Below are 15,720 nucleotides of genomic sequence, written 5' to 3' on the forward strand. Positions count from 1 at the left end.
AATCATGTTTCTTCATTCCGTCATTTGTTTATTTCGACGCAACGTCAATGTCATTCGTTCTAAATTTTCAACGATATTCTGTTCAGTGACGGGCACGTCACGTCCAAATTAAGGGTTAGACAGGGAAGAAGTTTCGTGGTTCGGTAAATTTCACCGAAATTCGAGTTTCCACTTCTGCTTTTCTCTGTGTTTTCTTCCCCTTCGTTTTCGTAAAATCGGCGCGATCGACACGCATCCATACATCCGACGCTCGAATCGTCGGAAATCGGGTTGAACTTGATCGGATCGTGCAACAAGGGAGGGGAAGGAGGGTTGAGTGGATAATAAAAATCGAGGAGCAAAGGAAGGAGGCGTGCTTGTGACCAAGGGGAATTAATTAGCGAGGCTGCTGAGAACGAGAATCGCAAACATGCTGTCCGAAAGGATCAAATACGCCATGGGCCATTTGTCCCATAAACAGCACATTTCCCTGTTGGCACGGCCCAACTGGAGAAGAGTCCAAAAGAAACACGTGCACATTTTGGTGAGCTCTCTCTCTCTCTCTCTCTCTCTCTCTCTCTCTCTCTCTCTCTCTCTCTCTCTCTCTCTCTCTCTCTCTCTCTCTCTCTCTCTCTCTCTCTCTCTCTCTCTCTCTCTCTCTCTCTCTCTCTGTGTGTGTGTGTGTGTGTGTGTGTGTGTGTGTGTGTGTGTGTGTGTGTGTGTGTGTGTGTGTGTGTGTGTGTGTGTGTGTGTGTGTGTGTGTGTGTGTGTGTGTGTGTGTGTGTGTGTGTGTGTGTGTGTGTGTGTGTGTCTCTCTCTCTCTCTCTCTCTCTCTCTCTCTCTCTCTCTCTCTCTCTCTCTCTCCCCTAGCATAACTGTGTTGTTGGTTTGATGGCAGCCGCGGCCCTATAGCATCCGGCGATCAGCATTGAAAGCACGAGCGTCGAAAAGAATCAAAGTGATGGCCCAGCCGAAACACATTACCAAAAAATACGATCCAGCGTGAGTATTGGATTAAATAAAGATCTCTGACGGTCTTCCGATTCATATTCAGACCCGACAACACCATGGCGCTCACCCTCCTCTACTCGTAGAAAAGCACCGCCACTGTTCCCGCGAATCCATCCGAAAACTCTCGCAGCCAAAACCACGAAACGCATCAACGACTTGGCCCTTCCCACAAAGAGGTGGTGATCTTCCAACTCCCCCTCCTCTCCTCTCCCGGGATTAACGAGAATTAACGAATCGTGTTGTGTTAATCCGTTTTTTCCAGAACACTGTTGGCGAACATGAAGTTTCCGACAAGCGCCAACATAGCCGACACACTTTTGAAAGTACAAAAATCACGTTACCGGAGGTATCGATTCTTCTGCAACGCCAGGCAGCAGCGAGAGATGAAGAGGAAGTGAGTGATGCCTTCGGAGCTTAGTGGATCGGGATCAACAGGGGGAAAACTTTAACTTTAGTCGAAGTTAATTAAGCGATTTGATTTGATAATTCGATAATAATAATAATAATAATAATAATAATGATAATGTAATTGTATTATAACCGAGGAGAAACCGAGCCGAGTGATTTTTATAACCACTGCATAAACGTTATTCGATAAGTTGTTTTAACAAGTGATCGTTTAAAGTAACTTTTTCGATCCGGTTATATCGCCCGACTCCGACGTGGAAGAGAAGCAACCGTTCCCCTTGAACCTCGAGACAAAGGAGAAGGGAGGAATATTCTCTCCTCGAATACGAAATACTAGCATAATCGGATTGTCCTTCGAACCGGTCTTTTCCGATCTCGAACCAATCTGGATACGATCACGATCGCTCACTCGAGAGGATTTGCCGAGACATTCGATCCTTCCACTTTCTATGTCGATTTTCCCATCAAACTTGACGCGCGATTCGCAGTCACCAGAGTATCCTGGATATATGTAATTATTAATAGTGCCCAAGGGTGTCCCTTCGAAATTTACTCTCTCCTCGTCACCTTGCTCCTTCGTTCTCACGCTATCCACGTCAGGGGATCGAGAAGGGGGATATAACATCGATATGATGATCGATAAATAATTCGATTCTCGCTCTATAATTTTCCCGGTTCCAGGCAAAGGATAATGGCGAAATTGCGTCGAGCGATCAAACCGGACGAGTGGGAGCACCACATGGAGGTGTTGGAGATACTGTCCGCTCCGAAAGTCCCGCCCAAGCCCAGACCCGTGCGTAAGATTCGTCAAAATTGTCCAACGAATCCGAGACCGAGCTTAGTCGGGTAGCTTAGGAGGGGAGGAGTAGATAGAGACGCATTCCTCGTCGATAGATCGGCGATAACGGGGGAGAGAAAAAAAAAATAAAAAAAAAAAGAGAAAGAAAGCTCGGAGATCGATAGACAGAATCGCGTTGAATCGCAGATTAAGAAGAAGAAATGGAGGCCGTTTAACGTGCGGAGGTTGGAAGAGTTGGCAACGCCGCCTGCGAGAGAGATACCTTCGATCAGGGACCCGTTCAAAGTGCCGATAACCGCTCTCACCTACAAGATCAGCAAACGCCTTCTCAAGATCGCGTTCCCGAAAGCACCGGTGGAGATCATGCCACCTCGTATTCCCGGCAAGGTTTCCCCGGCCGCGCTCAAGGCCGTAGGTACCTACTTCTCCAATTTTTTCCTTCTCTCCTTCCCCCCCCCTCCCTCTCCTCTCTTCGCTTCCAACTTGCCACTCAACGCGGACGAATTTTCGACGGATCTCGCGTCGCGCGTGTTTACTTAAAAACACTGTTGGAGTTGGAAAATGGCCAAGTTTGGAAAATTCCCTTGTTCGAAAGTTTTCCACGGGATTTAACCTTTGCCTTTGGGTGGAGGAGATCGGTTTAATTCCCTTCTCCTCTTCCCTGTTCGGCGGGAGCCGCGAGATGGCCAAAGTGTAATTAGAACGATGGTTTCAGAAGCGATTAAACGACGCCTCACCGACCGGGTCGTTTCGCTTTCGAGCGAAGGCCCACTTTCCTCGAAAGGGCGGTGGAAAATGCGATTTCTGCAAAACAACAAAATGTAAATTTCCTTCGAGATTTTCTTTTCACGGTTAAGCGCGGCCAACCGCGGGATAAGCGGTTTGCGGCGCAAGCGTTCCCAATTATCCGGCCATTTTTCGCGTAGCGCCCTCTTACTAACTCTCGTTAGATTAATTCTCCCTCTTTCGAGGCTATTCGTCCGCGTCGAGTGGAAGCATTAGAGGAGACACACGGGATGCATGGTCTTTAATTTCGCAGCCTCCCCAAGGATGATAATCCTTGCGAAACCGGTTGAACGGCCCGCCGGGATGGAGACGGACCTAAGGGAAGACGCTTTCACAGTCTCGCCGATGGCGCTAAAAGCGAGATGCTCGAGGCGATTGAAAATGTTGGCCAGGCCCAAGAGGAGGAGATGATCGCTCGCGTTTCACAGCGACCGTGTCTCCTTAATCCTCGATTGTGATTCGTAAATGCATAGATTGCCGTCTTCGTATTATAGTCCTCTATCTATTTATATACACGCGTAAAATCGTGTTCAAAATGTAATTAATTTTAATATATAATCTAATCTCTCGACGAAATTTTCAATTCTCTCTACATAAAGAAAAGAAGAAAGTTCAACAATTTCTCGTCTCGGTAAAAAGAAATTTCTTCACCTAAGTTAAATCTATCCGATTTCGAAACGAGGGAAACCGCTATTATCGACACGAACCTCGGATCTACGGATCGGCGTAGTAAAGTCAAAGTTCCGCGTAAGCATATGCCGACTCGAATTAATACTTGATCTCCGCTGTTTCGCCTGGGAATCAAGAAAACTTATATATATATATATATATATATATATATATATATATATATATAATCGCACTATTGCTGGAAATTCCATGGCCGACGCGCGCCGATCTATCTACCATGGATCACTTAATTCCCAAGTAACTAGTCTCTTGCTTCTCTCCCTCCTAAACTTAGTTAATAGGATTCAAGGCGAGGGAGAAGTTCAAATATCGCGATCATACGCGAGATAACGATCGTTGCGCGTGAAATAAATATGATTAATACACCACAGCCACGAAGAAAGAAAGGAAGGAAGGAAGGAAGGATGTATATAAAACTAAAAGAAAAAGAGCGACGACTAATGGATCGAAGGGACTGTATTCAATAGCCGTGTAAAAATGTCGAAGATGGTGGTGGAGAAAAAAAAGAATACAATGGAGAATTGTGAAGCGACAGTTAGTGTGTTTACACCGGATCGATGTCTCGCGGTACGGGGGCGGAGGGGAAGAGGAGAAAGTACGGATAGTTCGATGCGTCACGTAGCCCTCTCGCTGCGAACGGACGTCCCGTGCCCGATAAAAATTCGATAGAAAAGAGTCTGAACGTGTGTGCAGTTTCTCTCCCTCCACCGATCGTTTCCACTCGTTCCAACGATTTTGTAAATAGAAGGTTGCTTTTTTTTTTTTGTTCTCGTTCTCGTTTCGACGCACCACACCTCCGTCTCCTCCTGACTGGGCAAATTTGCTCGATTTTCATTGCGGGAGGGGACTCGGTCAGAAACGCAAAAAGTTATCGTCTCCTCTGTTTTCGAAAAGCGTTGCTGCCACGCTTGATAATTTCGCTCTCAATTCGAATTGAAATTGTTCTCGAAAGAACGAGAGTGAAATCGCTCGTAAAATTTGCCCCGGCTTCCGAGATAAACGAATACATCGCTTATACTTATTATTAAATACTTGTTTTATATATAAATAACAACGTCATCGGAGCAGAATTTACACGACGATCTTATCGTTATCGATCGTCGTCCAAATCGTATTCGTTTCCGCTCGATCTCTGTCCCCTTCCATTCTCATTAGATTGGGAACACCAATCGTATAACAGTAGATATAAACACTCTAGGGGATCCCCGATTTTTCACTCCTCGAACTTTTTCATCTCGACGGGAATCATTATAGCGGGAAGAGAAATTTCTATTCCGAATTTTCGCGATTAGCCGATTGGAATGTATACACGCGGAAGTAGAAGGCGGTATCGACGCTGTATATGTCGAGTAACGAGCGGGAAATGTCGAATAACAATAGGGGGGAAGGACAAATATCGCGAACGTACAATGGGCTACGCGGGACATGAATCAACCAGCCGCTGGCTCCGCGTAGCGGAAAAAAAAAAAAGGAAGAAACGGATGTTAGCGTAGCCGTGGTAATTGAAGAGGTAGTTGGGCTAGAACCTTTTCGAGATACACTTTTCCCTCCTTCCTTCCCCTCACTGCCGCGTGACGAATGGAATGTAAATGTAAAAGGGTTGAGGACGAGTGAAATTCTCTTACGATTCCGTCCACGTTTGGACACTCTTCTGCCCGGTTGTCAGCTCGGACCAGTCATGCCTTTTCCCCCTCTCTTCTTCCGCCATGTCACGTGGAACTCTCTTTCTCTCTTTCACTCTTTTCACCCATCCTCCTCCCGGTCTCCTCGTTGTGTAGTGCAGCAAAATTTCAGCCGGACGTCGGAAGAAGTTAAAGGTTTTAACGGAAACGAACGTGTAATTGAAGATAAGCGAAATGTACGAAACTGAAAATAGTTATTAACTCGATATTAAACGGAGGGGAGGGAAGGGGAGAGGGGGAAAGGAATATTCCGCATTTCTGTAACAAGTTTGTATTAAAACGGAACTTTTCATCTCGGCCGGTTCGTTTCTTCAAAGGAGAGCGAAGGTATTAATAAAACGGGGATTCCAGCAATCAAGTTTCGAAAACTTCTCGATATATATATATATATATATGTATATATAACCGCGAATATTATAAAATCGAATATTATAATATCGAGTTAAATCGCGTAGAACGCGATGTGGTGGAACGATATCATTATATATAAAATAATTTGAAATATTTATTCGATAATGATTAATCGGTATTGCCTTAACGTGCAAACTTTTCAAATTAAAACGCGCAGGTATACACGCACGCGAGTATAAAATATATCGTCTAATAAATTCTCTCTCTCTCTCTCTCTCTCTCTCTCTCTCTCTTTCCTCTCTCCCTCTCTCCTTCCCCCCCCCGTTATTATTCCTTCTTTCCTTCTTTTGTTCTCACGCCTTTTGTTTCAAATCAAAAATTACATACGCATTCGTATCTCGCGTTAACATTCCTATGATGATAGAAAGAAAAACGAATTTCACGTCATATCGCAAATTACCTGTTTACGGCAGGCAGGCAGGCAGGCGTTTCTGCATGGTATGCCATTTTAAATCGTATCCAAGCGAAACATTCGCCGAAGTGAGGTCGAGGTTTCGGCTTTATTGGATATCGGAAAACGTCCCTTCGTCTCTCTCTCTCTCTCTCTCTCTCTATCTCTATCTCTCTATCTCTTTCTTTTCGTTCTTGCTGTAAAGGCTCGTTGATCCTTGGAGATCAACGAGATCCTGCGGCCACCTACGATCATTGTTCAGACCAACGGCCATTCCAGGTCAATTCCACGGGTCCCGTGGAGAAGCCGCCTTTGCGAGACCTCGCCCTCCTCCTCCTCGCTCCCCGCCCCCCACCCCCTCCCCCTCCCCCTCCCCTCCCAGATGACGAACGACACGCTGACTCCCGTAAATTTTCAAACTTCCTCTTCCTGCATTATGTATAGCCGTCCAAGTAGCGTTTTCAAAGCTTGGAAAAGCAAGCAATCGCCACGGATCGAGAGATTGAAAACCGACCTTTTTGCCGACACACGCCACTGATTTATATACAGGGGGCCGAAAAACGAAAGGGAGGTGGTGATCCATCTTGTGCCTCGTGCAAAAAAAAAAAAAAGATTTCGCAACTTCGATCCTTGTGAACAAGGTATCACTCGTCGATAGTGATGTCGATGGAAAGGTGAAAAATATGAGAAGAATTTTCTTTATTATATTTTACGATCATTCGAGTCGAGTGTTCCATGTATTTGCGTTTTCTAAATTTCTGCTTAGCGCCCCTCTCTCCAATAGGCCAGTTTCAAAGATGAAGAAATTTAAATCCTTTTTATACCAAATACGTAAGTAAAGTAAAAATGAGACAAAAAAGATTTCGTTATTACGCAACGATCCTTGTATGCTAGTGATTTTATATGAGAAAATTTTCTTTTATATTTTACAATCAGCCTCGATTTCAAAATTAAGAAAGTTACGATCGAGCGAGCGTGTCTTCGATACCTCTTCATACGAAATACATAGAATCATCGTAAAATAAAACGAGAAACAATGTAGCATGGAGCGCTGTCGCGATTCCACAATACGACGAGTGGTAACCGCAGATGGTAAAGTAGGATAAATAAAAAAAATAGGGGGGGAAACGAGGGACAAACATTAATTATCTTAATTAAAAAGCAATTTTTCGCATTCCCGTGGAAAAAATTGAAACTATCTTGTCGAGAGAACAACGGGTAAACCAGGTTGGGAGCCGATATCATTATGCGTTTCCATTCGCGGTATCGTCAAAAGAAGCAATTGGCGAAATGGAAGTTGACGGGAAATCAAATTGAGTGGCTCGTAGTGTTTCTTCGCCCGGTGCTTTTGTTTAAACGAATATTATTCGCTCGTCATCGAGTATCAATTTCGATCGTTCCTCTGTGTACTCTCGATAAAAAAAAAAAAAAAAGAGAGAGCGAGGATAGAAATTCGAATGCTTTCGGATCGATCCGAACACGGACAAAGGGATCCCGATGATTCTTTTCAACCCTCCGTTAAAATTAGCGAAACCTATATTCGCACGAGACGGTATTAACTTGTACGAGCGATTCTTTTTTTTTTTTTAAAAAATTTGACTCGCAACGATTTGACATAAGCATTAATGTAATCAATATCCGGTATAATCGGTTGCCAGGTATCGTTACTAGCGGCCCCGGGCTACGCTCGATAAAACCAGTGTAACAACTAATCCACTAACTTTTATACTTTCTCACCTGTATAATATATAGCGCGAGGTGTGGAGGGCTCGATTAAAAAATTGCACGTCGCCGACGCGGGATGATGATGGCCGCGTGAAAATCGATAATCCTGTAAATCGGGACGTGACGAAAAAAAAAAAAAAAAATGATGAGATTTCTCGATGATAGTTTATCAGGGATCATTGGTTAATGCGCGAGAATTAACGAGCGATTAATCGATTAATTAGGCCGCGACGACGAAAATAAAGTTAGAAGGAATGTGACCAAACGATTTCGAGGGAGATACGTTCCTTTCGTCAAATTTTAAACGTTGCCTTAAAACGGTGTCCTCCAATTTTCCGTAACGCGTGTATTTGGGTCAAAAGTGGGCGGGTTAATCGAGGAAAAGCTCTACGCGATGCTTTGCATAAAAAGGAGGCATAATTTTTTGCGCTGGATAAACTTTTTTTTTTTTTTCGCATCGAGAGTTTCGACTCGCATCTCACTGTAAACCTTTCTGCGCGAAAAAGTTGCTCATTTACGTAAATACGCGCAATAATATCTTTCTCATTACGAAATGCGAATGATACTTGGTCGTAAATATGTGATAAATTATTCAGTTTGACAATTTATTACGAGATTTGTAAATAGCTTTATTCGAAGAAATTCTTCGTATGGAAATTTTTTATTATTATCGGTCGCCGATCTCCATTAAGGTTGAACAAAGAATGACGTTATCTGAGAAGAATGCCTTTTTTGAGAAAAGTTTGGCTCACACTTATAATTGTATATTTTTGACCCACTTCAGCCTGGCTGCACCAGAACCCGATCCCAAGGGTGACATACTCCAGAGACACGGCTGACTCATTCACGGCAATCAACATTATTCTAATTCGAAAAATTTTCCTCTAAATTAGGCGTTTCGTGAGTCAGACACTGATCGCGATATTATTGATTATTATCGTGTCCCAAGAATCTGTAATTCTCCCAATTGAGCTAGGAAGTTTTACTTGTAAAGAAATTGTGAATAAGTCGTACTCTGATCGCTGGATACAATAAATGGATAGTTTTCTTCTAAGACCACGTCGTGCCCTGAAATCATTGATGGGAAAAATTTAATAGTTACGAACGAAAAATTACGAAGTTACGAATAAAATTGTTTCAATAATTTATCGTTCAAAACGTAGTAGAATAATCGCAAATAAATATAGCCAAAAGACGAGGTTATATAAAAAGCAATGAATAAGCGTTATTCAAATATTTTGATAAGTAATCACTTAAAATAACTTTATTCGAAATTTTTAACTTTTCAACGTTAATAGCCAACTTTGTCAGATACGATTCTTTTATAGACACGCGTACCGCACTTGTAACCGCTTATATAGTCCACTCATCTTTAAGAAATATACCACTTGTTACGACATCTGTCGAGCATTTTACAAACATCCATCTATTAGCTTCCACTCACCATCAGCATTACGATATTACGAACACTATATTTATCGAGTGCAACTTCTTTCCTTCGTACTCTATTCCAAGCTTCTTTTTAGTTTCGTTTTTTATTCATTTTTCTCCGTAGATATTATCATTTATTACGAAAGTAAAAAGAAACTTTTGATGAATTTTGATAATGAAAATACAGTGGATCGATGTATACCATCGTATACCACATTATTAATAATAGAAAACAATCGAGTTAAAAGCAACGAGGGAACAGACGTAAATTGCCATACGGACCGCCATTTACTTTTTATTTTTATTTAAATTCTATTTCTTCTTAAAAGAGCGCAGCAAGAAATTACACGAACAAAGGGTCTTACAAAGGGTTCGCGTGACCCTATTATTCATCGTGATAAGAAGTGCACCGGTAGTGGTTTTCGAATTATTAGAAATTCTCACGAAAGGCGGAAAAAGAGGGAATGAAATAGAATTCAGTTGCGAATGACACTAATTACTCCTTTTTTTTTTTTTTTTTTACCAACACTATTTTATTTTAAAAAGCGTATTTCACGGATATGCTTCAATTAAAGAAGCATCGCGTAATTTCAGTCTATGATAGTATACCTATCCTTTTTTAAATTGGAATTCGGTGTAACGATCGAACATCATCGAAGCGAAATTAGGCAGAAACTCGTTAACCCTGTTTGCGTTAAAGATCAACGAGGCAACGCCTCGCCTTCGACTCTTTAATTTATCATAACAAGTAAATTGATTCCACGCTGAAAAGAGCAGAGATATTAGCTTCGTTCATTTAGTGATCTTCTTTGATCTTTTGATCCAATTTTATTTACTGAAAAATTTTGAATCTTCGATTGAAAAAAAAAAATAACGAGATTCGATTCTTTATGCTTTATATTTTATACACTTTGGATATTCATAGCACACGATCGATCCACAGTGAACGTGAAAGATGAAAGCTGGAGTTCAGGATTGCTTCCGATATACTATTCGATTTTCTTTCTTAAAATTATAGTTTAATTGTTTAGTCACTATTTCACTATTAATCGAAATATCGGTTTGTTCATTTTTGATGAAAGTAAGATGAAAAAAGGAATCGTTCCAGATGCCCGATGAGAACTTAAATTATTTAACGAAATTCGAATTAACGAACAATCGAATATTAGTGGCAAAATTCGCATTACCGAATTCTAACTAGCAAACACAGCAACGACACATCTCGAAACTGCGTTTAATATAAACATTAACAGCGTGTACGTGTTTAATATTTCGCTGTTTCCCCGCAAAATCGAAGTAACCGCTGTGCATGTAGAATTTCGATTAATTCGCAGTAATATTTGGTGAAGCACGACTATCAAATAGATCGTGGAAAGTTTCTTCGCTTTCCCTGGATTTTTGGAACAAGATTGAGACAAAAATTAACGGAAATTAATCGAAATATGAAATAAAGAAGTTTCATTAAGAATCTTACTTTGAAGAATTGTAATTAAACGGTTAATGGAACATGGTAAACGAGAAATTTTCCTTCTTTTTTTCATCCTTTTACATCATTGTGATACGATTTAGAGAAAATCGTATAATGAAGCGATTTCAAAAAGGTTCTCTTAACACACTGATGACGGTATGCTTTGATAGCCTGAATTCCCATAGCATATTTTTCAATTATTTAAATAAATAATTGAAAAAAATTCAAAAGAGTGTATAGCATTTAACAAGTGTAATATTTTATTAATAATCAACGAGAATATTTGATGATATTTCTAGTAACAAGTTTTTTTTAGCGTGATATGCTTTCAAAAAGAATTTCTCCGATGGAGAGATACCAAGCAAAATTTACAAATGTATCGTGTCAAAAAATTTAACTTCATTGCCACTGTCGGTAATATTATTTTCACTCTCGGCATCACTTGTCACATCTGACGACGCATCAACAGATTGAACTTCCACTTTCGATTGCCTCCTCGCTAATTAGATAAAAGTTTTTTTCAAAAAAATTTTTAAAATATCGATAACGATTTCTTGTTATTCAAGCATGCAATGTAAAAACACATTCGTAATATTTCAGCATTCATTGCTTTCTTTTACTCTTTTATTTATTTAATATTTTTTTATAAGATATCGCATGTTAAATGCGAATCTTAACGTCTCTCGTCATCAATGTGTTAAGATACTCTTTATATAACGGAATTTTTTCGCGAAGAGGAGAAAGGATATTAAAGAGAACGTTCTTCAGGAATGCGTCAAATTAGAAATGCAATCGCGTACTGTTCACTGGTGGAAAGAAGTCTCGCAAGATGGCACAGAGGCAAGAGTGGGGAGTCCTTCACTAGGTGGGCTTATCCCCACTTTAGACATTTTGTTGACAATTCTGACACCACACACTGCATACTAATAGAAGAATTATAATTTGAATATTCAATCATCTAATATTGAAATATTTTCGAAACTAATTATTTCGAAATAATATTAATATGTCTATGGTATGTCTAGATTATTCGTATGCATACAATTATTATTTTAATTACTCGAATTTATAAATTAAATTTACGCATATTGTGAGAAATAAAAAAATTTTTATCGATAAAGAACTCTATGTTCACGCTAATACATCGAGGTTTGGATACAGATCGTCGTTTTAGATTAGTATATGAGACAAATACTATGGTAGAAACAAAAACAGTACTGTTTACTGTTGGAAAGAAGTCTAGCTGGACAAGGGCAAGAAAGGTGGAACTGCCTATCCCCACTTAAGACGCTTTGTTGACAATTCTGACACTACACATTGCATACTAGTAAAATATAGCTATAACTTGAATATTCAAAATCGTAAAAATTATTTTCATTTATGAAGTTAGAATAATCATCGAAAATTGAAAGCTGAAATATTTTCGAAATAGTACGTGTAATTTATTCGTGTACATGCAATTATTATCTTATCTACTCGAATACAAAATTACATTATTATAAATTAAATTATTATTACAAATCGTAATTAGTTTACACATATAAGAAATAAAAAAATTTTTACATCGATACGATATGTATGTCACGAATATCATGGTAGAAACAAAAATTTCCTTCCACATTAACCAATCAAACCTGCCTTCCTTTCGCGAGATTTCTTTCCACCAATGAACAGTAAAGAATTAGAAGCTCGATAACTCGATATATTAATCGGACCTATACTAATCTTTGGTATTTCCATCATTTGTGCACAATATGTTTTTCAATCTCGACGCGATACAACGACGAACGATCGTTGAAATTGAATCCTCCCGTTTAAGATCGTGGCTTCCCAAGGAAAAGTGAGCTCGCGTGCCGTGACCGATAACGCTAAGCTTGGAGGCTTAGCTTAAAGGAAATAAAGATAAATGAGGGCGTTTCGTGCGGGACAAATTGAAAGTGGAAAGATGCCTCCATATATCGGTATTTGTTCCCGCGCATCGCGAATAAGCTGGAAAACATATTTTTTCCAATTAAAAAGGAGGGAGGCGGGGGGGTGGGCAATCAAATTTCGTTAAAAAAATTCAGCCGGTCAGGCTGAAGAGCTTCCAGAGCTTCATCCTTCATAGCATGTGTCGCTTCTTCCCTCTTCTTCTTGTCGACGACGAAAAAATCCTGTGTCGATACTATATTCGACACAATGGGAGGTTTACAATAGAAGGTTTCGATGTCCATTGTACGTGCACAACGAACGAAAAAGATCAAACATTTCTTTCGATCGATCTTCCTTTTGTAAAGACACGTTCACCGCGAGAGAAGTAAGATAGGAGGAAACGTTTCTTCCTAAAAATACCCGATCGGATCTGGTGAGTTATATACCAAATAAAATCCGAAAAATTTGCGAACCTCCCTTTGCAACAACGAAGTAAAAAGTTATCAATCCGACAAAGACGAATGATCGTGCATGAAATAGAAGAAACGCGTAATCGTAAAGGTCCTTGTAGATATTCCGTCCAACGGATCGACGAAAATTATTCGATTCTCTTTCGTTTCGAATTGTTTCGCGTAAAGAAAGAGAATAGAAATATAAATCGCGTCGCACAAAGAATCGCAGGGTAGAGAAATTGTTGCGAAACTCGAATCGAATTGAAAGAGAAGCGTAGAATTATCCGATCGAAATCGACCGATGCGATTATCTCACGAGCGATCGCAGCTCAGTGAAGTTTCGTGAAAACAACGATCGCAGTAACGATAAACGGGCGTTTATCCCCGTTTTATCCGTTAATTCGACCGCGATAACGACGCATGCGCCCTTTCAGATAAATTTCTCTCCTCCTTCTTCTTCTTCTTCTTCTTCTTCTTCTTCTTAATTCAAAAATACGATTGGCGATCGATCGGCGTGAAAGGAGTATAATCGAATCGCCTCGATCAAACCGCCACTTCCTTCGTATTGACCGCTGTCAGTCCCCGGTGATATTAGATTACAAACACGTAACACGATTTTGAATCGACCGGTAACTATATTCCAAGTTTCTTCCTCGGTCGCGATACTCGATCTTTCCAGATGATTCGATGTTTCCACTCGTCGAACCGATAACTCGATCAACACACCTCGCGACACCTTTCGCCATTCTCGTCAACGTGGAGTCGTTCCAACGAGATGTTCGACGACGATGACGATAATTCGCGTATCGGAGAATATAAGGGAGGGTAAACAGAGGGGAGAAGTTCTCCTCTTTTTTTAACAAGAAAAGTTTAATTATGTTTCCGTTAAAGCTCCGTGACACGGCCAATTCCGATTACAAGGAACGAAAGTTTTCCCGCGGGGCGAGGGGAAAAAATGCGCGGGAAACTCGCGGCGCGACGAATGTCCGTTTTTTCCCGCTTTCGACACCGACCCATGTATGTATAACGCCGGGGATAATTTACATGGAAATGAGAATCGGCATTGATTTTACGTCGAAGCCAGTAACAGAGCCGGCTTCCGGTGATAGATTGTCCCGCCACCTGACGTCGATCAAGTTTTCTTCCGTCGAAAACCAGAAGGCATCGGAATTCCCTCTTCCCCCCCCCTCCTCCTCCTCCTACTTGCTTGCAACCTCCCATCGTCCAAACTTCCACGGATTGCGAATTTCTCTTGCGTGCGCCGATCCTCGAGGCGTCGAAACACGCGCGGCTTCCCTCCCCTCATCTTTTCTTTTTTTTTTTCTTTTTTTTCCGTATCATCGTTTTTTGGAACGAGGAAGGAGGCGATAGTTCCACGTTCCAAGTTTTCGACGGGCAAAACAGAGAGACGGGAGGAGGGATGGTGGGGATTTCGACGTAAATGAAACGAAACGCGCTGCGAAATAAATCTTCCCCGTTTTCCCTCCCCCTTTCCTTCTTATTCCACTCCTTTTTTTCTCCCCCGCCCGAAGGAAACGACATCGAGAGGAAAAGCAATTTCAAACCCCGTCCAGATGCAACCGCATAAATCTTAGAGCAGCGCAACGCCGAAAGAACAACGCGTCCGTCGTTCAGGTTGAACAACGTTATATCCAAGGACTTATGGAAATCGTGGCGAAGAAGAAGAAGAAGAAGAAGAGAAAAAGAAAAGAAAAGAAAAGAACGAAACACAACGACATATTCCGCCGATAATCCGGATATCCGGTGAGTTGCCGATATATTTTTCCCCCACTCTCTCCCCAAAAAGCCGAAAAGCACAGCGCACGTGTTGTGTGTGTTGTGCGTTTTTCGGGGGGAAACACAGCCCCGAAATTGCGCCATTAATTTAACCAAACGACGCGCCACGCGTCCCCTCTCCTCCCCGTAATTTCCAGCAGGGTCATTAAAGCGGCGCTAATATTTCTTCTAATCGTATCAACGGGAAAAAATCTACCGGAAATTGTATCGGCGGCAATCCTGTAAGATCCGAATTATTCGAAAGAAACGTTGTTTCGATGTAGAGATTCGTCTTGAAACGTGACGACAGTGAAGATTCGTATCGCCACGAATTTTCATTTTCAACCGTTCTTAACCACCACCTCTCTCTTAACCTCTCTTTCCTCTTCCTTCGTTCGTTCGTTTTCTCGACGATGAATAGTTCGATAAGACGAAGACGAGAATACGGGACGCGATCTTCGATCCTCGATCTTCTCGAGAGAGAGAGAGAGAGAGAGAAGAGACAAAGGCCGCCTCTTTCTCTCTCTCTCTATCTCACTCATCGAACGGATCGTGAAAATCGTGGCTTCGATGTTCCAATAAGTCCGCGAATATCTATAAAAATGTCGGACATGTTCCCGAAACTTTAAATCGGCCGGCTATTATTCCGATGAGGGGTGGACGAAAGTTTCTCGATAAATCATAGTGAAAAACCGAACCGGGACGGCTGAAGGTAAGGAAAGGAGGGGGGAGGGGGAGGGGAGGGGGAGGGAAGAGAAAAGGGCGGAGTTGTAAAACTAATAAATATTAATACCGCGCTG

At 41.4% G+C, this 15,720-nt stretch overlaps 1 protein-coding gene across 2 annotated transcripts; it reads left to right on the forward strand.

Annotated features, from left to right (window-relative positions):
- Theg (Testicular haploid expressed gene) lies at window positions 1-3,559 on the forward strand. 2 transcript variants are annotated; one of them, XM_003696868.4, is made up of 7 exons: window positions 1-523; window positions 878-981; window positions 1,074-1,166; window positions 1,253-1,384; window positions 2,080-2,191; window positions 2,384-2,612; window positions 3,237-3,559. In XM_003696868.4, the coding sequence occupies exons 1-7, from the start codon at window positions 410-412 to the stop codon at window positions 3,392-3,394; spliced, it is 942 nt and encodes a 313-aa protein (XP_003696916.1). In that variant the 5' UTR covers window positions 1-409; the 3' UTR covers window positions 3,395-3,559. The 2 variants fall into 2 exon arrangements, with proteins under 2 accessions (XP_003696916.1, XP_012346548.1); XM_012491094.3 differs by having other exon boundaries at window positions 2,384-2,608.
- Window positions 3,560-15,720: the final 12,161 nt, after the last annotated feature.

The sequence above is a fragment of the Apis florea genome, unplaced genomic scaffold, assembly GCF_048593485.1.
Source record: "Apis florea isolate Af1SG1 unplaced genomic scaffold, ASM4859348v1 contig_2495_pilon, whole genome shotgun sequence".
Lineage (NCBI taxonomy): Eukaryota > Metazoa > Arthropoda > Insecta > Hymenoptera > Apidae > Apis > Apis florea.

Excerpts from the sequence above, each read along its gene's own strand:
- Theg (XM_003696868.4), top strand. The coding sequence starts at position 410 with ATGCTGTCCGAAAGGATCAAATACGCCATGGGCCATTTGTCCCATAAA. Across the intron at positions 1,385-2,079 it reads CAGCGAGAGATGAAGAGGAA|GCAAAGGATAATGGCGAAAT; the intron begins GTGAGTGATGCC and ends TCCCGGTTCCAG. Across the intron at positions 2,613-3,236 it reads GGCCGCGCTCAAGGCCGTAG|CCTCCCCAAGGATGATAATC; the intron begins GTACCTACTTCT and ends TTAATTTCGCAG.